At 42.7% G+C, this 21,595-nt stretch overlaps 2 protein-coding genes across 4 annotated transcripts in view; both read right to left on the bottom strand.

Annotated features, from left to right (window-relative positions):
- Nucleotides 1-2,499, bottom strand: part of CENPI (centromere protein I) — a 56,757-nt gene extending 54,258 nt beyond the window's left edge. The window contains exons 1-3 of one of the 3 annotated variants that reach the window (XM_070606651.1): nt 2,393-2,499; nt 2,036-2,135; nt 157-392 (exon numbers count right to left, since the gene is read on the bottom strand). In XM_070606651.1, the coding sequence (XP_070462752.1) occupies nt 157-379 (223 nt within the window). In that variant the 5' untranslated portion in view covers nt 380-392; nt 2,036-2,135; nt 2,393-2,499. Of the gene's footprint in view, nt 1-156; nt 393-2,035; nt 2,136-2,261 lie in introns of all 3 variants that reach the window. The other 2 variants (XM_070606650.1, XM_070606652.1) reach the window with 2 other exon arrangements.
- Nucleotides 2,500-4,255: 1,756 nt separating this feature from the next.
- On the bottom strand, nt 4,256-16,711 carry TMEM35A (transmembrane protein 35A). Its single transcript, XM_008506812.2, has 2 exons — nt 16,406-16,711; nt 4,256-6,022 (listed from the first exon to the last, which is right to left on the bottom strand). Exons 1-2 carry the CDS (start codon nt 16,523-16,525, stop codon nt 5,615-5,617), a joined length of 528 nt encoding a protein of 175 aa, XP_008505034.1. The 5' UTR covers nt 16,526-16,711; the 3' UTR covers nt 4,256-5,614.
- Between the last annotated feature and the right edge of the window lie 4,884 nt (nt 16,712-21,595).

The following is a 21,595-nucleotide window of genomic DNA, read 5'->3' as shown; positions in this document are numbered from 1 at the left end:
CCAGGGGGCTTTGAGGAGAAAAAGGAAAAATAAAATCTTAAAAAAAAAAGTACGAATGAGCAAATATATATGCTTCTCTTTAAAAATCCTTAAGAAAAATGTCTAGAATATTTTTTACAGAAATTGGACTTGCATAAGGAAAACAATCTGTCTTACCTTTCTCGAAATATCTTACTGCTATTTGCAGAGCATCTTCTGCTTTATCATCAGCATGTTCATAATCTTCCACTGGATTGTTTTGTCCATGTTTCGAGATGCTCTTTGAGTCGCTTAGGTCCTCTTTTACTTTCCAGGCCGAGAGATTAGTCTGATAACTATTACTACTTTGTGAAGGCTTGCCTTGTGACTGAGAGTTCTTAACTCTCTTTTGGGATGACATTACTGCACATGTTCTACACAGAAATAAGTTTCAAGTTACCATTAATCAGCCAGTCCCTTTTTACTCCACAAAGACAGGGACCATATCTGCCTATATTCCCAACATTTAGTACAGAGTACCTAGCATACAACAAGTACACAATAAAAAAAACTGACAACAATCCAGACAACAAAATCTACAACTTTCTCAGATAGCCCCTGATCTAAATAGGAATAGAGAGAAACAACACTCCAAGGTAACATTTACCAGCTGAACTGGCCTCCTTGTGGGAAAAGAACAGTGGTACAGGCAACACAGCAAGTTCTCTTTAAATGGCTATACCACATAAGCGAGTCCAAAATTAATCCATCTCATGAACTCAGTCTTCCTTTCTCCACTCCTACTTTTCTCCACCCCTCCTTGATTCTGCTTTTAATCTTTTATGCTCCCCACTTTGTCAGTGCTAAGTTAAAACTGCATAGTTCAAAAGTCAAACTGGTGGCCAAACTAAGGATTCTCTGAACAGAAACATTCCCCATTAATTCACTTATTCAATAAATAATTACTGAACATCATCTATATGCCAAGCACAGTTCTAGTTACCATAGATAAAATAACAAAACAGTCAAGGTCTGTGCTCTAATGAAACTTACGGGGGTGGGGTGGGGAGGAGTGTGAGAGTCAAAAAATAAGTAAATAATTAATAGTGAACATCACACAGTGATGGGACAGAAATGGGGTTGGGGGTGAGAAGCTACTCTGGAATAAGTGTGCAGAGAAAGCCACTCTGATGTGACCTTTAAGCTAAGATTTGAACGCCAAGAAGGAATCAGTCATGTGAAGATCTGGTGGGAGAGTATTTCATGGAGAGGGAAGAGCGAGACATGCTAAGAACTTAAAAGCAAGAGCTTCGGGTGTTAGAGAAACAGCGACACTAGTGGGGGTGGGGGTTGCATAAAAGGGGTAGAGCGTAGGGGGAGATGAAGTCAGAAAGGCAGCCAGGGACTCCCATATTGGGACTTGCAGGTCACAGAAAGGAGTTCGGATTTTTTTTTTTTTTTTTGAGGAAGATTAGCCCTGAGCTAACTACTGCCAGTCCTCCTCTTTTTGCTGAGGAAGCCTGGCCCTGAGCCAACATCGTGCCCATCCTCCTCTACTTTATATGTGGGACGCCTACCACAGCATAGCGTGTGCCAAGCAGTGCCATGTCTGCACCCGGGATCCGAACCGGTGAACCCGGGGTCGCCGTGAAGCGGAACGTGCGACCTTAACCGCTGCGCCACCAGGCTGGCCCCAGGAGTTCGGATTTTAAGTGTCTTGGGCAACTATGGGGGAAGGGAGGAGTGTCAGAGAGGTGAGTGATACCACCTGATTTATGTGTTAAGACCATTTTAGCTGCAGCGCGGAGAACAGAATGTTAGGAGTCAAGGAGTGGAAACAGACCAATTAAAAGGGTCTTGCAGAAGTCCGGAAGAGATACAACTGTAATCTGAGCTAGCCCTAAGGTTGTAGTGGTGGAAGAGGTAGAAAGTATTCGTATTTGTGATGTTTTGGAGGTACAATGGGCAAAGGCCACAAAGAACTGGATGTAGGGAAAAAGAGAGGAACCCAGAATGATTTCCAAGTTTTTGGCTTCAAAATGGGAAAAACTAAGAGAATGGTGGGAATGACACTTACTCGATCCCACCTCCCCAGAACAGATGAGGCCAGAGCTGGAGAGCAATATGTATGCCTAACCCAGGGGGAGGTTCCAGGTTCCGAGGTGTTTCCTAGGGTCCTACGAAAGAAGGGCGAGAGAGCAGCTTCTGACCTCACCCGGTTGAACCGTCCACCGCTTCCCAAGAACACCCCCCTCACCGCCTGCCCCCGCAAGAAGCGAACTTGGCGGCGGCGACAGACTCACGGAGCAGATTCCTGGGCTGGGGCAAAACCCGATCCCAGCCACACTTTGCAGGAGGTCTTGCTCAGAAGTCAGAGTCCCTTCTCCCTCCGGGGAGGGGGCCCCATTTCGCGCGGTCTTTAAAGGTACCTCACCTAATACTCTCCTCGTTCCTAAAGCCTCCAGCGTCCCAACACCGCCTCCCGGATTCAAATGCGCGGGCCTCGCCCTGCGCATGCTCCTCCGCGGAGAGCCCGGCGGCGGGGGCGGAGCCGCGCGCTCTGCTGAAGCCTGATTGGTTGGGTTACAGCTCAATGGCGCGAGGCGGCGCGCGCGCCGACGCTGACGCAGACCCAGCCCGAGAGCCGCTTGCCCCACCCGCCCGGGCCCGGGTAAGTGCGGCAAGTGGGCCGTTGCTGCTGAAGCCTGCTGATTGGCTGGTGTTTCTACTGTTCTAATAATATTTGCATTAGTCATTTTGCATAAGCCGGGACAATTAGTGTCCCCATTCTTGAAGTTAACAAGATTATAGTGGTCATTTTGCTCAGATTGACCCCACTTGTCGGAACTTTGTAAGAAAATATGAAACTGCAAACTTCGCAGTAAGGGCTGCTTCTCCCAAGCTGGGCAAGAGACTTTGGTTAAAAGGTCTGTGACCTCTGAAGTTGTTGCTTTCCCCAAGTAAAGCTAGGGGCTGGGAGGAAAGCACGGTTGCCTGGATTCGCCCTCCTTTTACCGAGGATGGGCACGCATACCTTCCAGGGTGTGCTAGAAACATGCGTCCTGAGCCAGATGTGGCACCTTGCACGTAGCCGGCCAGTCAACATGTCGAGATTCCTAAGTTTGAGGAATCGATGGACCTTAAAGAAACTGACTGAAATGGCAACAAGGGCTTAATCTGAGACGGAGTTTGGTCCCTAGTTTAATCTCTTTCTAAAGTAGGAATCAGAAGAAAGATATAAATTTAACGGATCTCACTGATTTTTTGAGGCCAGAACATACCTATAAACTGTAGGCAAAACTGTCCGAGAAAACTTTGCAATCTTAGGGAGAGATGAAGAATCAAAGATCAAGTTGATGTATTTGGGAAAGACTACAACAGAAGTGAGTATTTACCGCATCTTGTATTTATGTGGTTTTCTGAGTACTTTCCCGAACTCTTAATTAATCATGCATGAGAATTGAGTATTCAATATTTTCCGTGATAAGTGCTCTTCCTTATCTAGTAAAACTGAAAATGTCTAGAGTTCTTTTTCATACTTTTAATCATTTCATAGACATACCAATGGGAAAGGATTTTAAGCCTTCAATCCTCTTCTTTTTCGTAAATGATAAAACAGGCCCTGAGTGGTGAAAAAATTTGCCTAATGTGACAAATCTGTGGCATTGGAACTTGTGCCACTTTGTGGGACACATATATAGTGAGAGGCACTGGTTCACCTTTATTTAATATACCTGCGATTTTCTAGGAAATCATTCTTCTACCTCCCCTTGTCATCACCTAATGAAGCAGAACTCCCCAAACCTGGAAATCTTATTGAGATCCTAATTCTATGGCTTTCTGTCTTATGTGCTGACATCACTGAGGTGTGGGCGAACTTAAATGAGATTGAGAAATTGGGAATCTCATTAGTATATTAAGTGATTATACTCCCTCTTCTCTTTCTTCTCCTCCTGCATCCAGACTCAAAAATAAAAAAGCATCAGGGCCAGCCCCATGGCATAGTAGTTAAGTTTGCTATGCTCTGCTTCAACTGCCCAGGGTTCATGGGTTCGGATCCCAGACACAGACCTACACCATTTATCAGCCATGCTGTGGTGGCGACCCACATACAAAATAGAGGAGGATTGGCATGGATGTTAGCTCAGGGACAATCTTCCTCAAGCAGAAAAAAATAGAGGAATATTAGCAACAGATGTTATCTCATGGCAATCTTCCTTAGCAAAAAATAAATAAAAGAGCCTGAATCCCTTGATAGAACCCTTTCTTTCCAGATTTTCATTATTTGTCCAGACAGTTTCCTCCAAATTTCAAAAATTTTTATTCTGAAAGAATGAGAGAAATAAGACAGAGAGGTATCAATTAACAAGAACAATGACATTGAAGAAAATACAATAATTTGTACTCCCCCACACACACAACACCCCCACCCATTTCCCTATCCCTCGCACAATATTAAAACCATCAAAGCACATCTAACAAGGAGAAACAGCAGTATGTAATGAAGAAAGCAAATTTTCATACTGCTCAATCCAACTAACCCATATCAAATGTCCTTCCCCCAGCTCAACTCCACCCACCAGAATGATAAAAAGGTGTAGGGAGACAACCGTGGGGGTACCTTGGATCTCTGCTTACACTAGCAAAGTTGAGTGAAGATTCAGTAGACGTAGTGTCTCTATTTGGTGGGGAAACACTGTTTAAGAGAACAGCTAGAGTTTGAGATTCACAGGCTTCTGACAGGACTAATCCCTGCTCCCTCTATCATGACAGTGGAGCAGCTGCCAAATCCTGGTTAGCTGCTGGGAATAGTGGAAGTGAGGCAGCTTTTGGCTTAAGAAAATCTGAAAAAGATGTCTGGTAACAAGTTTACTGCTTCAGTTTCAAACCGTGAGGTGAGTAAAGGAGCTTAGTAGGTTGGGCTCGGACAAAGGCAAGGTGAAACTTCCAGTTTTATCACTTGAAGGATTAGATTATCTAATGACTGCATATATCCATTATTTTCATTAAACTCAATATGGAGTATTTAAAAGTTAAGCAACTGTTAAAGTCGTGGCTAATTAATTTTACATATAAATCAGCGTCTCAAATTGAAGGAACTTTTTCCTAAAGTGGTAAGTTTAAGTTTTCAGCTTAATCTATAGAGGGATTCCCCCATCCCATGAGAATATATCACTTGTTTTATACCGGCAGTAGGATTCTCTTTATAGGCAGTTTATTTTATCCTGCCACGGCTAGAATCAATCTATAAAGGGAAGGATACCTATGCAGGATTAGTTCAAGAACAGATCCTTCTCCTCTGCACGTGCACCCGTGCACACACACACAGTAAATACATTTGCCCACATATAATCTCACAGTCACATGCTTGCTGGAGTCCGTCTCACAAATACACTTCAACAGTTAGCCGTATACATGTACATGCAGCAAGATGTGAGAGTTGCCCCAGAGTGATTAAAGGTGGTGCACATATGTCTATGTGGGGAGGTCATTTTAGGGTATAGGTGTACACAAGCCAATAGGGCCATTAACTTGTAGATTATATTTTTCCCTTTCCCCCAAGATAAATAAATCAAATGAAAAACACACACTAACATCTTCCTGGGTGTCATGGAGGCAACTGCCTGGAAGGTCCACTTTTTGCACTTCCGCTTTCCTATGACAACTTCATTTTGCCCTGAGGGGCTTTCTCATATAAGGAGGGCTGCTCCTCGGCATTCCCAGCGTTCCCTGCACTGGCTGGCGGCGGCAAGGGCTTCTTCTCAGAAGACCGGTCTTCCGGCTTGCGGGCAATCAGCAGGCGGCAGGTGAGCAGGATCCCGAACACCAGGGCATGGGCGTAGCGTTTGAGAGGATCCCCGACGAGCTGATGGAAGAAGAGCACAGCCAACACCAGCAAGAGTAGGAAGAAGTTGGCCACATCCTTGGGACGCCCAGGCACAAGGGTCATGACAATGCCACAGGCCACCTCAAGAGCACCAATGCTTTTGCGGAGGAGAATGGAATTGATCCCCATTTTCTTCAGCAGAGGGAGGGCTCGGACATAGCTCTTGTAAGCACGTTTCTAGAGTGGAATACCATAAGGAAATCACTACATTAACCACAATTCTCACTTTAGAATGAAGAAAACACAAGCAAGGTTCTCCTTCCCCACCATTCCCTTTCCTCCCCCGCCAAGTGTGCACCATTTTTTAGTGTCCCCTAAATAAAAACCTTGTAATTAAGATAAGAAAAAAAGCAAGCAATCTGCTGAGTTCCCTGTGATTTAAACCTTAGTAACAGCACCAACAGTAAGAGAATTTGGCTTTATAGTTTAAATTTTTTTCTGATTATAAATCATAAACGTCAAGAATTTAAAAGAAAATTCATTGCCCATAAAAACTGGTACGGATTAGCCACATCCCACATTTTCTAGTGCCTGCCTTGTCCAAACCCAGGTGCATATAAATACCAACAAAAATGAAACAAGGCAAGGCACAGTATTGCAGAGCCTTCCAATCTGGACTTCCCTATCTGGAATCTGTGATAATTCGGAAAAGAGCTGAGCTGGAGTTTATATTTGTGGAATCTGTAAAAATTTTAAAAGTGTGTGCTAAGCAAATAGAAGAATAAAAATGTATGCAAATGCTAGCCCCTAATATATCATTAGAAAGAATATGGTAAGACAAAAATCACTCTCATGTTCATTGAGATAAATCCCCAGCACTGCCTTGATTAGCCTGGTTCAAATTCATTAATTTTAATTTGACAAATATTTATTGAACACCTACTATGGATTATGCGATGGAGATATAGAGATGAATAAGACAGGGTCAAGAAGCTCTCGGTCTAATGGGGGGAAACATAAACATACATAAACAACATTATAAAGCAGCATGGTCAGTGGTATATAACAGGGGACTGTACAAGGTCTGATTGTAGCCCAAGGGGGACATCATAGGACAGAGGAGGGAGTCACTGGATATATTACAAAATAATAGAATTATACTGACCTTAGAGTAATAGATAAATCATATTTTTCACTATTCAGATTAGCCTGATCCTCATTTTGGAGTAAATTGATGAGATTTTATTGTGCCTTTTTGGGTTGGCCCACTGCTTTGTTTTCATTAAGTATCCATTAATTCATTCAGTCTTTACTAAGTACCTTCTCATGCCAGGCCCTGTACTAGGTACTCTGAATACTGATGTCAATCATTCAAAGGCCCTGCCTTCCTGAAACTTGAGTTTATAAGACGAGGAACAGTTATGTAAATACGTAAGTGCAACAAAGTGTTATGAGTGCTAAATAAAATTATGTAGTGAGTATAGTGGAGGCGCAGCAGAGGGAGTGGTCAAGTCTCCCTACATGGTGACTGAGAATAGCTAGAGTAGAATCTTAAAAGAAGAGCAAGTGTTTGCAAGATCAACAAGGGAAGGGCATTCCGGACAGAGGAAGCTGGATGAGCAAAGGCCCTGAAGCACAAAATAGACTGGTGTGTTGCAAACACTGCCCCAGTTCAGCATAGGTTAGGGGAGGGAGGGAAGGGAGAGGATACATGAGACAGGGGAGATAGACATGAATCAGATCATGGAGAACTATATATGTTGTGTTGTGGAGCTGGACTTTATAAGCCAGGGAGAGCAACATAATTTGCCGTTTTTTTTTAAGATTTTATTTTTTCTTTTTCTCCCCAAAGCCCCCCAGTACATAGTTGTATATTTTCAGTTGTGGGTCCTTCTAGTTGTGGCATGTGGGATGCCTCCTCAGCATGGCTTGATAAGCAGTGCCATGTCCATGCCCAGGATTCGAACCGGCAAAACGCTGGGCCGTCGAAGCAGAGCGCGCGAACTTAACCACTCGGCCACGGGGCCAGCCCCCATAATCTGCTTTTAAGGAAGGTAGGTGCCTCTGGAAATAGTGTGGAGGATGGATTGGGAGAGGTATGCCTGGAAGCAAGGAGACTGGGGGAGAGAACTGGACTCGAGTAAAGACAGAGGAAAGAAGATAGAGTCAAGGATACTTTGAATGCAAAATCAACAGAATTTGATGCCCTATTGGATGTGGACAGTGAGGGAAAGTGAGAAGTCATAAAAGATTCTCTGGGGGCTGGCCCCATGGCCGAGTGGTTGAGTTCCTGCCCTGCGCTTCGGCGGTCCAGGATTTCGCCAGTTCAAATCCTGGGCACTGGACATGGTACTGCTCCTCAGGCCATGCTGAGGCGGCATCCCACATGCCACAACTGGAAGGACCCACAACTAAAAATACACAACTACGTACCAGGGGGCTTTGAGGAGAAAAAGGAAAAGTAAAATCTTAAAAAAAAAAAAAGATTCTCTTGTCTCTAGCGTGGGTGCCTAGATAGAAGAGTATTACGATTCTCCAAGTTTGGGAATGTATCCAGAGGAACAGGTTTGCGGGGGCCAGAGGGTAGAAAGGAATAAGGAACTCATTTTGGGTCTTTTTGAGTTTAACTATCTCTAAGATATCTAAGTGGAGATGTCTGGTAGGCAGCTCAGTAACAGAGGTCTAGGGTAAAGATACAGAATGGATAGTCATCAGTATGCCCAAGTAGAGTATATACATTGGGTAAAATCGTGTGACAGACATTTAAGAAATGAGAAGAGGAAGAGAGTCCGCAAAGTAGACAGAAGAAAATGTGGTCAGAAAAGTAGGAGGAAATCCAGGAGAGGTAGAGTCATGGGGGCCAAGAGGAGTTTTACGAAGATAATAGTCAAAAGTGCCAGATGCAAGACAAGTATTATAAGAACCAGGCAGAAATCCAACATGACCTCTCAGAAGCATCTGGCGCTTAAAATAGTGTTCACACACTCTAGGTTTGGAACAAATGTTAAGTCATTTCTCTCACTTCTGGACAAGTGAATGCACCTTTATTTCATGGATTAATTATCATGAGGGGCACAAGATAATCCTCTATGAGGACTGTTAAGAGACAGATGGTTTAGAGAAAAAAGCATGGGTTTGGATTCAAACAGCTTTGGCTTCAAATCCCATGTCTGCCTCTTTCTGGTTGGGCAAATTTGACTTTCTGAGCCTCATTTTCCTGAGCAGGGCTAGGACTAAGGTGGGGTGAGGCTATTGGCCTTGAGTGCAAAATTTGAGAGGGCACCAAAAACACTCATTAATGAAGGTAAATAATATCCATGATTAACAAAATATCAAAACTGTAAATAAAGGCAGGATCCAACTCTTCACTTGCACAACCCTGCCGCACTCAGCTCTTCCTAATTCCGGCCCTGTCAGATCCTGTCTTTATTTAAAATTTCACTTCACCCTAGTCCCTACCCTATTCCTGAGCATATAAGGAAATACAACGTGTTAGTTCTTCCTCGCTCTTCTCATCTTAGGTTAAATCAGGGATTTTCAGAGAGAAATTACGAGAGAGGTTGACCAGTTGGCATAGTAAAACCCTGGGCTGAACTGAGCCAGACGCTGGTGGGGTAGAGCAGGGCTGAGGGTTAAGGCACCTGGTGGTGGGGAGGAGCCTGCCTGTTTCTTCTCACTATTAACTTAGATGCCACCTGCCCACTCTCTCTCCCTTGTACTCTGGTGACGGAAGCAGGACATTAGGGTAAGAAATCTAGACTCAAGAGGCTTCCTTAACACTTTTAAGTAAGGACCACTTCTAATTAGTAACATAATGTTTCCCAAAAGGCAATTCCTAAATCCTAAGTGTGAGCTTCTGACATGATGAACACAAGAGGCAAAATGAGTTTCTCACAGTCAGTTTGAAGGCAAGACTTCCAGATGCTGGCTCAGTGACTTCTGGAAACGCTCCTTTTTTGGCTAGGGCTAACCACCCATCATTCAAGAATAGATTCTTATCTATACTATAGTGGAATCTGTAGCCTGGGGCCAAATTCCAAGTGTTTAAACCAAGTTCCTATGACTTCAGTGATCTTTTTTCTCTCCATTTGGGGTAACTCCATATTACTTTTTCAGTTGTTTATCTAACCTCTTAAACTGCAGCTGTGGATCTTTTTATGCAGCTGTTGCCTCTTTTCTTTCCTCCTTTTCTCCAGAGGAATGTGGATAAGCCATTTCATCCACTCTTTAGTTCAAAGCTGAGTAAGTACAGATAGCATCTATTCTCCAGAATTCCAGACAGGGAATGTTTAATTTGTTAGAAATGGGACTAAGCTTGGATGAGGTCTTGACATTATAGGAAGCCCTTTATTCTTTCTCCTGTGGAGTAGGATTGAGACATCAAAGGAATCTTACTATTGCCAGTCCCATCAATGCTTGGTTGGGCCACCTCAATTCTAGCAACAGAAGGGTCACATGTCTTGAGTCTATAGTAACTAGATCTCTAAAGACTTTAATTGTTCTGATAGTAAGAACAGAGAGTTGACTGAGTCACTCTCCCAAAAGGCTGTTGCAATTCACTTTGCTAGGTCTGTTTCCTTTCCATTGCAATGACCCAGACTCTGTAACCATAGTTTCCTTATGGGGAAGGAAGCAGGAAAGAGAAGGCTTTAGTCAACGTGTTAAATCCCTTTAATCAAAGTCAATCATCCAGTAATATCCTAGAGTTGGGATCCTTAAGTAAGCTAAATTCCAATTTGAGTTTTGCCCCTAAATTGCTTGGAGACAATTACTAAGTATTTTATTACCTCAGTTTACCCTTTTGTAAATTACATGAGCATTTTGGAGATTTAGTCAAAGAATCATAGCACATAGCATCGACCAAGGGCTACACACACACGTTTTATCATTAATGAACCACACAATTAGAAATCCATTCTTTCACAAGCCACAGTAATTATTTTAGTGACAACAGCAATGAATCTAGCAGGTCCATTCTTATGATGTGAGGAGATATGATTCAGACATGAGTCAAAAGCATATGGAGCCTTCCTTTAGTCATACCTTTTTCTTTTTTTTTATTAAAGATTTTATTTTTTTCCATTTTTCTCCCCAAAACCCCCGGTACATAGTTTTGTATCTTAGTTTTGGGTCCTTCTAGTTGTGGCATGAGGGATGCTGCCTCAGCATGGCCTGACAAGCAGTGCCATGTCCACACCCAGGATTCGAACCGGCGAAACCCTGGGCCGCTGCAGCGGAGCACACGAATTTAACCATTCAGCCACAGGGCTGGCCCCACCTTTTTCTTTTTGTCATTAATTCTTCACAACACCCCATGGTCCATGATCTCATAGTAATGACAGTGAATTTCAACAGCTCAAAACTGTCTGATAATAATCATCTTCCATTACAATTAATAACAGATACAAGCCAGCGATCAGGACAAAATGGGAACAAAGAGCAAGCGATTTGGTCCACTTTAGTTCACTTATGCCAGTCAGGTAAAAGAAAAAATAATTTGGCTGATAAACTATATGATTCCATTTATACAAAGTTCAAATCCGGTAAAACTAACATGTTGTTAGAAGTCAGGATAGTAATTACCCTTGGGGAGGTAGCAACTGGAAGGGGCCAAGTGAGGGGGTGTCTGAGGTGCTGGTCATGTTCTGTTTCTGGATATGGGTGCTGGCTACATAGGAGTAGTCTGAGAATACCTTGAACTGTACACTTACGTGCATGTTTCAGTATGTATGCTATACTTCAATAAAGTATACAGGGGAAAAAACTATATGAAAGCAGAAGAGGGCACTGACAAAAATATATTTTGGCTAAAAATCTCAGCCTAGTTGCTGTCTTATACCATAAAGCCTACATAAGTGCTGCAAAATTGACTGACTCCAGTATGATTTTCCTGAATCTCTGTAGGAGAAAAAGCCACATATGAATCACAGATAAAATGCAATAAAAAGCCATCAAATGTTTAATTGCAAAATATCCAGGTGAATGATAAACACCTTTTAAGCAATTCTACTTTCCCCAGTCAGATAATGCCCACCTAGGGGCCGGCCCGGTGGCGCAGCGGTTAAGTGTGCACATTCCGCTTCTCAGCAGCCCGGGGTTCGCTGGTTCGGATCCCGGGTGCGGACACAGTACTGCTTGGCAAAAAGCCATGCTATGGCAGGAGTCCCATGTATAAAGTAGAAGAAGATGGGCACGGATGTTAGCTCAGGGCCAGTCTTCCAGAAAAAAAAGAGGAGGACTGGCAGTAGTTAGCTCAGGGATAATCTTCCAAAAAGAAAGATAATGCCCACCTAAAGGAAGAAGCTGGCAAACCTGGTCCTACTAACCATAGTGGATCCCTCCCAGCATCTTAGGGCAGAGTCTGACTTCTACTGTCAGTCAAAGGTCGCTCTACAACAGGCACAGCTGTTGACCACTGAGATGCTACAAGCTCCCTGGCATAAGCTCCAATGTTATTTAGCTTGGGATGGCTAGCTGTGGGAACTAAGCAAAGTCACTTCACATCTCAGGGTCAGTTTCCTCTCTGAGGGAATAAACATACTGTACCACCTCAGAATAGTCTAAGCATCAGTGAATTACTATCTTATTACCTAGTTGGAAAGCAATTAATGGCAGTGATTGGAAGCATAAAAGATTACTATGGACATCAAATAAACTGCCCAAACATAACTGGAGTGTTTCCCCAGGGTTACACAAACAGGAGGGCATTTAACTATAGATAAGCAAATCAATCAAATCAATAAACCTTCCCTATGAGACAGATGTAAAGAAGCAGAGATTTGCCCTGTCTTCCTCAGGGCCAAAATCTCTTGGCTTCGTTGTGACAGGATTTTGATGTTTTCTTACCATTGCATATGTGGCTCCTTGTGCTTACAAGGTGGAACCACTGCTGAATACCAAATTCAGAGCAAGTCAACTGCTGAGCATTTGTAAGCATTGTCTCCCGACTTCTAGTTAATTAATGAAGGAATTTAGTCATGGGAGTGGTCATTCATGTTGAATCGACAAGAGATTTAGAGTACTCTATAATGACACTTACTAAATCTGGAGGAGGTATGAGGTGACACACACCAAATAGGCTATTCAGAGAGGCATCTGGAAATACTGCATGGGATCTACTGTGCATTATCCAGCAGCAAGTGTGGAGTTTTCGATATTAGCTGGTTGCATAAAGCTCTGTTCTCCAGGGCACATGAAAATAGCATCTTGCTCTTCTAAATACCTGATTCGAATCCCTTAAAGTGGCCATTCAAATTAGTTAGGAAGCCACTGCATAAAATGGAGTCAATTATCATCATCACCTCACCCAGAGCATTTCTTGAACACCTACTATATGTAAACACTGTACAAGATAATTCCACATGAAATCTCAGTTAATATTTACAAGAACCTTCTGAGGTAGAAATTATTTTCCTCATTTTACAGATGAGGAAACAGAGATACTAAGAGTGTCAGGACTTGAACCTAAAGCCATATAACTTAAAGCCTGTACTCTTTCCACTACCTTTCCTGGTTTCCCCAGCAGAGACAGGAAAGAAGTTCATAGTCATTTGTCTGTTTGGTTTTTAGCAGTGATTCTCCATGGAGGGGACCACACCTACACATAACACTAATGGTTTTAGAACAGGAAAACAAATAGTCGTAAGAAAAGCAAGAAAAAAAAATCTGCTTTTGAAAAATTGATTCCAAAGTAAAACAAAACCCCAAAGTACGGATTGAGGCAGTTGAACTGATACAAAGAGGGAGAGAGAATGTGCCAGATATTTTCAAGAATCAGCTGTAAGTTCTGACATCCCGAAAAGCAGTTGTAACCATTAATGATTCCTCTACTCAGAGTATCGAGTCACGGACTTGGTTTCTAATCTCTGCACCAACAACAGCTTACCCTACAATCTTGGATCAGTTTATCCATCAGTAAAATAAGAATAACTAATGAAATGAATCTTCCTCACAGAAATATTTTAAAGAACAAATGATCTTAAAGTAACAACAACATTTTGAGATCTTATAAGAAAATTCACTGCTGTTAATACATGACTAACTCCATCAAAGCAGAGGACTCACTCCTAAATGGAAAACAGAAAATCCCAGATAATCATCCCAGATGATCCAGGGTTGGGGTCCTGAGGGGCTGTAGCCCCCTTCTAAGAAGCAAGTAATGGCTCCTGAACTGCATAATCAAGAGCCAACCAGAGAAATCTGAAGGGTGGTGACCAGCCAAGACAATGCTACAATGACTCATTCATTCACCCATCCATTCAGCAAATATAAATTGAGCACCTTCTTTGGACTAGAACTGAATTTTCCCCATTTCCTATGGATTCAAGAATAAAGCTGGGCCAGTCCAGGCACTATGCAGTGGGCTCTATGCCAGATAGCCGTCTCTGGCCGGGGGCCCAATGCTCAATGCAGAAGGGGACCCTGGAAAAGGGCAGTCTGAAAATCCTCCTCAAGTTTCATACTACTGTGAAGTCCACCTCCCAGTTAGATTTAGTTCTTCCATTCCCTCAAGATGCCCCTGAGCACAGAAACACAGAATTGTGTTTATACACGCACACAATGGTTCTACACTGCTGTATTAGATTATACCTATTTAAATATGTTCCTCTGTATGATAAGAAATCTTCATATTTGTTTCTCCTGCCTTTCATTAGACTGCAATAGACAGCTCCAATCCCTGGGAAGAAACCTACTGTAAACCCAGTTGTGTCTAGTCCTCCTTGTGAGCTCCTGCCAAGCTGGTAGGAAGCTTCCCAGTGACTCCATCTTAGTTTGATTGCCTGCAGAGCCTAACACTGTACTTAGGGTGCAGCTTGCGGCGGTGGGGGTGGGGGGGGGGTGGGCCTCTAAAGCAGTTGAGCAGAGTCTGGGAGACAGGGAGTATACTGAAGAAGGGTACTCTGTCCCTAAGGAAACGGAAAGCCTAAAAATCCCTAAGGTGCACACATACAAACATATACATATATGTATGTATGAAAAGTAAAGAAAAGCAAGAACATATTCATTTATTTATAAGCTAACACCAAACTACTACTGCCAAGACAAAAATATAATGGCATTTCCCCTCCACCCTGTCCGTCTGCCCTAGCTCTTTGAGCCCTTTGGTGGCTTCGGCTACCCCTCCGCCCCTCCTCTCCCCAATGCAGGCTGCCTTGAATACTCATTTTGACCTGATTTCAATTCCATCTGGTCAAGCATGCTGAGAGGAGGGGAAGGGAGAAGGAGAAACACATTAGGATTTGCCACTGGGGCTAGACCTAGGCCCTTGAGTCCCAGCCACCATCCCCCACCCCAGGGTGATCCTGTGGTGAAGGAGACATGGAAAGCACCAGCTCAAACCCTGAGACAGAAGCCAGAGCTGCCTGCAAATGTTTTCTTAGCATCTACAATTTGCCAGTCTCCATGCATTTACAGCTCATGTTGAGGGGCCCCAGAAGGCTCTGCAGTGGTCTCCAGGAGAGCTATTTATTTCTGTCAACATGTGAAACTATTCCTCCTTGCCTCAGCCCTAAGTGGGGGTCCTCTTGCCTCTTTTCTCTCTCCCTTCCTGTTCCTCCCCTAAGCTCCTTTCCTCCTTGACCTTGAGAGCCCAGTAATGGGCTTCCTCCTATTACTGGCAGTCTGGCAAAGACAGTGAGAAGCGGGTTCCCTTCAGCCGGGGTGGGGAAATGAAGAGGCAAAGTGACAGGGGGAGAGGCAAGAGACCGAAAGTGCTGGAAACATCCCCTGCCATTTCCTCGTACTCCACAGCACAGGAACAAGTCCTCTTGACACCCAACTGGGGAGAGCAGCCCAGCCCCCAGGTTGCAGAGGAGATGTTTTGGCCAGTCACCTTCGGTGATTCCAACTCTGCAGAGGGGAAAACCTGCAGAGGGCCTGGCCCTGGGTATCCACAGAAGGCAAGGTGTGGACTACGGACTATTTTGCAGGAGAGAAAAAGCAGACTTTGCAGATTAGCCCACAAACAAAACAAAATAAAACAAAACATCCAGCTCTCCCTTGAGAAAAGGGAAAGAAGCCGGCGCTCGGTGACCTTTATTTGGTCCAAGACTGCTTTGTTTCAAGGATACAGACACACACCCAGGCAGCTAGGGGACCACTGTCAGCTCTCCGCTGGGGATGAGGATTACCTTTCCTGCCCCTAAAAATTGCTTGTTTTAGTAGCCCATTCTCCCGCGGCTCTTTCCCTTCTTCCCCTTTGTTCTTCCCGAAGAGAAACTCTCCAGCTTGCTAAACTCTAGCTCCAAGAGAAGGAATCAGACTTGCAGACTGGTTGCCCAGACTTTGGGCGTGCTGGAAGGAGGGAAGGGCTCCTGCCAGTGACAGGTGTTACGCAGGTCTCAGCCGTCTGGTTTACTTGGGGGTGGGGGGACTCGCTGGGCAACCCCTCCCCCAACTGGCATTCAGTGGCTCCAGAACAGTTGCTCCCGGCATAGCCCACCAATGAAATCGCTCCTGTCCAGCTGCTCCTTCCGAGCTGCAAAGTTGTTGGGGAGAAGGTAGGGTCAGGGGTGGGGGTAGGGGTTAAGGGGATGGGACCAGGACTGGGAAGGAAAGAAGGGGAGAGGTATTCGCAATCCCTTGGGGGTGCGCTCCTCATCACCCATTTGCTTCACTTACCATCTCACTGTAGGCATCCTTGCTGAGCCTGGGGGTCAACTTGATAGTCCCCATGAAAACAAAGAAGAGTCCCAGGGCCACTGAGAGGGCCACAACAGTTACGGTTCTGGGGGATGCCATGGGGTGACCAAGGCAGGTCCCAACTAATCCTTCTGCTGTGCGCACCCTGTCTGTCTAAGGCGCAGGCAGTTAGCACAGAGAGAGCTAGAGGGACGCTGCGGAGGCAGCAGGCAGCTAGAATGACAAAGGGAGAGGAGGGAGCTCTTGAGAAAAATTGAGAGATCGAGAGTCAACCTCTCTCACTACAACAATCGCTGGGTCCTAATGCCCTACGCTTGCGCCTCACTGGCCAAAAGCACAGTCTCTAAGTTAAATGAAGCCCTAAACTAAGGTGGAAACTTGGTCTTAAATGGGGAAAAAGTAGGTTATGCTTGAGTTCAGTCCCTGAGCTGCCTCTGGAATGAGGAATGAGGGAAGACCTCTTTTCTACCACGTCCCACCAGGCACACTTTTCATTTCTATTGTCCTCTAGCTACTCACTCCCTTTTTTCAACCTCTCTCCCTCTCCCCTTTTCCTTTCCCTCAATCAAAGCATTAGTCCTCAGAGTTGCTGGTTTCTGCCACTGGTAATACTCAAGGATAAAACTGCAAAGTGGTCAGGCTTGATTGCTGCTGAGGAAGGCTTTATCTTCCTCTTCCTCAAAGAACTTTCATGGCTCCCATTACCCGGTGGTTAACTCCAGGGTTTTAAATTTGACATTCAAGGCCTTCCACTTTTTGAGCTCTGCCTCTCTTTGGAGGTTTATCTTCCAATACCTTCCACAGCTGCATGCCACCCCTCTTCTCCTATGTACTTGTGGCCCCGTCCAACCTGAGCTTTCCCACCTCCCCTGCCTTGGGCCATTCCCTTTCCCCACTCCATCGCTCTTTATTAATATTTAACATTTTCTTCCATGTCACCTCCTCCATAAAGCCTTCCTTGATTCATTCCCAGCTGGATATGATTTCTTATGCCTCTGATTTCCTGTCATAATAACCAATATTTATTGACTGTTTACCAAGTGCTGGACACTGCCTTTTACTGTGAGCTAGATATGAGCCCCCATTTTATGGATGGGACTTTGAGGCACAGGAAAGTTAATTTGCCCAAAAGTATACAGCTAGTAAGAGGAGAGCCAGAATTCAAACCTAGGTAGTCATTTCCAGAGCTCAGGTTCTTAACCATTGCTCCGCTGCCTCTCCGTATACTATTTTGCATCGCTAGTATGGCACTTACCTGATACTACTTAGCACTGTAATTACACACACACGCACACACACACACACACACACCCCTTTTTGAGAAGCAGCGTTCATTAAAGGAGAGAGAATAGTCTGGAGTCAGACCCAGAAGTTCCAGGGTTAAAATCCCAGCTCTGCTCCTAAGTCTGTGGACTTGGATAAGTCATTTAACTTATCTGAGCCTCTATGTCCACATTTATAAATTGTGGATGAAAATTCTGCCTCAAAGTTTTGTTGTAAGAATTCCGTATAAGAAAATTGCCTAGCACAGTGTCTGACATAGAGTGATACCTTAACGGATGTAGTTCTCTTCTTGCCTCTTCTGCCTTCCTAATCCACTCCACAGTTAGCTTCTATTATAAGCATTTAAAAGGTAGGAACAACTTCTATCTATCCCTTAGTACCTAGAACAATGCCTTTTGTGCACTAGAGCCTAATCAATCTTTATTGGGAAAAAATTGACGAATTTAAATGCACATATCCCTGGGAGTGATAATACTTTAAGATTTAGCCATCATTTACATCTTCTGGTGGAAGAATTTCAGGTTCTTTTCTGATTATGATTCAACCTATAAATTACTGAGTGCCTACAACATGCATACAAGTGAATTAGGCAATGTAGGAATACACAGACAAATGAGGCATAGACCCTGCTCCCAACGGGCTTGTTGTATAGTAGAGAGTAGGCTTTGTTAGAGAGGAGCGAATTTCTTTATGCATAAAAGCCTGGAAAGAATACACCAAAGTGAACTGTCTGTCTTTATAATTTGTTTTCCAAATGTCCTACTTTGAATATGGCAGTAAAATGAGCACTTAGGGAAGCCCATTCATATAGTTAAGCAACTGATCATTATATATATATGTACTATTTTTCCTTTCAAATTACATAATAATGGGAATAATACATATTCATTATTAAAATGTTTAAAATACTGAATAATATAAGAAAAAATAACTCATGATCCCAACATGCAGAGATAAATAGCGTTAATATTTTGATTTGTCAATTCATCTTTTTCTTAAATACCTATGTGCAAAATACATACAAATTAGATTTTCAAAATTCAATCCTACTATAGAGCCAGTTTTATACTCTGCTTTTTTTCACTCGTTAGCATGTTTCCGTGTCATTAGACTGTCTTCAAAAACACAATCTTTTAAAAATGATTGCATAATACTTCAGCATCATTTGAATGGACTATAATTCATTTAACTCTCCTCTTACTGCTAGATATTGATGTTGTTTCCATGGTTTTTGCTTCTGCAAGTAAAGATATGATGCACATCCTTGTAAATAAATCTTTGTCTGAATTCCTGAAGTTTTCCTTAGGATAAATTCCTAGAAGTTCAATGGTTAAAAATTACAAGTGTTTCATATACATGTTTATATATATATAATATATTTAATAATAGCTAACATTTACTTATCACTTAGAGGATGGCAGAACATATGCTAAGTGACTTGCACATATTGTGAGATTAGTACTATTAATTTTCTCCATTTTATGAGTGAGGAAACTGAGCAAGGAGTGAAGCGATAACCCAAGACCAGGGCAGGGCAGCCACTTGTTGGGGTATCCAACTTAAATCTGTGTTGTTCCTCAGTTTACAGCTGCTTCTTTAATTCATTTAAAAGGTATGAATGTTTAAAAGACTCTTGATACATATTACTAACGTGCTTTCCAGAAAGGAAATTTGCCCTCCCTTCAGCAGTATAGAAGAATGTACACATCACCACATCAGATCTGCATTAAGAATTTCAGTGTTTTTCATCTTCACCAATTTCATTCATTTAAAAATTTGTATTTCATTGACTATTAGCATGTTAGAACATTTTTTAGTTTATTTATTGGTCATATGTATATCTTCTGTTTATGTCCTTTTTCCATTTTTATTTTGAGTACTGATGGTTTTTGTTTGATTCGTAAGAGCTCTTTATATCACACTGACATCAATCATGTTTTAAATTTTTCCCAGCTTGTGTTTTCCAATAAATTTGATGGAGTCAAATCTAGCAATACTTTTATGGCTTTTTCCATTGCTTTTACGCTTTCTTTTTTTTTTTAAACATTATCTTTTTACTAGTTCAGTGCCAAGGCTTTCTGTTCTGCACTACTGATTTGTTTGTTGATTCTTGTGATGGTACTATAATATTTTAGATATTATAACTTATGTATACATTTAAATATCTTATAAGCCAAGTCTCCCATCATTATTTTTCTTTTTGAAAATTTCTTTGCCATTTCCCCGTATTAATTCTTTTAGGTGAACTTTACAATCACTTTATCAAGGTAAAATAACTTCAAATTTTGACTGGATTGAATTAAACACGTAATTAACTTTTAAAAGTTGATATCTTACAAAATTTAGCTTTTGCATCCAGAAATGTGGCATCAGTTTCCATGTATTCAAGTTCTGGTTGTTGAGAGATATACAAACATTCTTATTTTCTTTGTGTGTCTTTTAAAAAAAATATTCCTAGGGATTTTATGCCATTTTTTCATCATGAATAGATTTTTTTCCCCATTATATCTTCTAACTGGTTATTGCTGGCTTACAGGAAAACTACTGATTGGTATTCAGGCCCTTTGCTGAACTCTTTTCTGAACTCTCTTGTTAAATCTGTGAATGTTTCCACTGATTCCCTTGGGTGTTCTCTGGATAGACAACTGAATCAGCTGTAAATAATGATGATTTCTGTCTCCCTTCCAATAGGTATACCTCATTTCTTTTTCACAGTTAGCTGTGTTAGCTACAGGCCAGCTTCTAACATTTGCCTGGCCTGGGGCAAGAGTATAAACAGAGGCCCACTTACTACATGTCAAGGAACCATGAATTGGAACACAGAGAGAAGCAAGAAAGCCAATTCTTATTTCTAGTGGGAGACAATCATTGTTATGGAAGAATCTATTGCTCTTGAGAGAGGAAGGACCTGACAAGTTCATTTGTTTTTTCTCTTACTAAGCACTTCTGCTGCTCAAATTCTCCCTGTACACCAAAGCAGTGTGTGACATCAGCCGCGGCATCACTCACAAAATTTCATGGCACTTGGATGCATTTGCCTCTTGTTTCAAGTACATAGGGCAAGAGATATGAAGTATTGCCCTTATGTTTGATTGCTGTTAATCATACGAGCACAGGTTTGGGCTTATGTGTTGTGCCAACACTGAGCACTGAGTGCCGAGTGACACAAGTGCCTATGTCTTCTTTTAATAAATTTATTTTTGCATATTTGTAATATGCGGGATCCTCTAGAGCTTTGGTCCCAGGGCAGAAGCTCCTCTTGCCCAGGTCTAAGGATTGTACTGGTTACTCACTACTCGGCACTTTTAAATGGCAGCAGCCTAGCTTTGTCTTCAACTCCAGTAAGAATGCGTTGAGTTAGTAGAGAGCTATCATTTACTGAGGGCTTACCATGTGTCAAGTGCCATTCAAAGTGCTTTATATACATAATCTCATCCTTTCCTCACGGCAACCACCAAAAGTAGGAACTATCATTATTAGGCTTTCATTGATAAAGTAACTTGCTCAAAGTCACATGCCTGTATGTTCCTGAGCTGGGATTTGAAACCCAGGTAGGTCTGAACCCAAAAGTCCATTGTATTAACTACTATGTTATACTAACTTATATTGTATCATTTGTCATGAGATTGGCTATTGGTTTGAGATAGATACTCTTTATCTTTATTTGGCTCTGGTGGCGAAATAGAACAGATTTTTGAACTTGAACTTGAAACTGAGATCCAATACCTGGTTCCTACAAAGAGGTGGTCCTCTTTGTTGTCTCTTAGGGCCTGAGAAATTCTGTTTTTGATCCATCCTATTCCTCACATCTTACACTTGGATATTTGTAGATTTTTGCTTCAACCGTAGAGGTCTTTGGGTGGTGACTGGGCGAGGGGTCACAAA

Source organism: Equus przewalskii, chromosome X (genome assembly GCF_037783145.1).
Source record: "Equus przewalskii isolate Varuska chromosome X, EquPr2, whole genome shotgun sequence".
Lineage (NCBI taxonomy): Eukaryota > Metazoa > Chordata > Mammalia > Perissodactyla > Equidae > Equus > Equus przewalskii.
Note: the sequence above shows the minus strand (reverse complement) of the source record. Positions and strands in the feature narration are given on the sequence as shown.

Excerpts from the sequence above, each read along its gene's own strand:
- TMEM35A (XM_008506812.2), bottom strand. The coding sequence starts at position 16,525 with ATGGCATCCCCCAGAACCGTAACTGTTGTGGCCCTCTCAGTGGCCCTG. Across the intron at positions 6,023-16,405 it reads AGGATGCCTACAGTGAGATG|AAACGTGCTTACAAGAGCTA; the intron begins GTAAGTGAAGCA and ends ATTCCACTCTAG.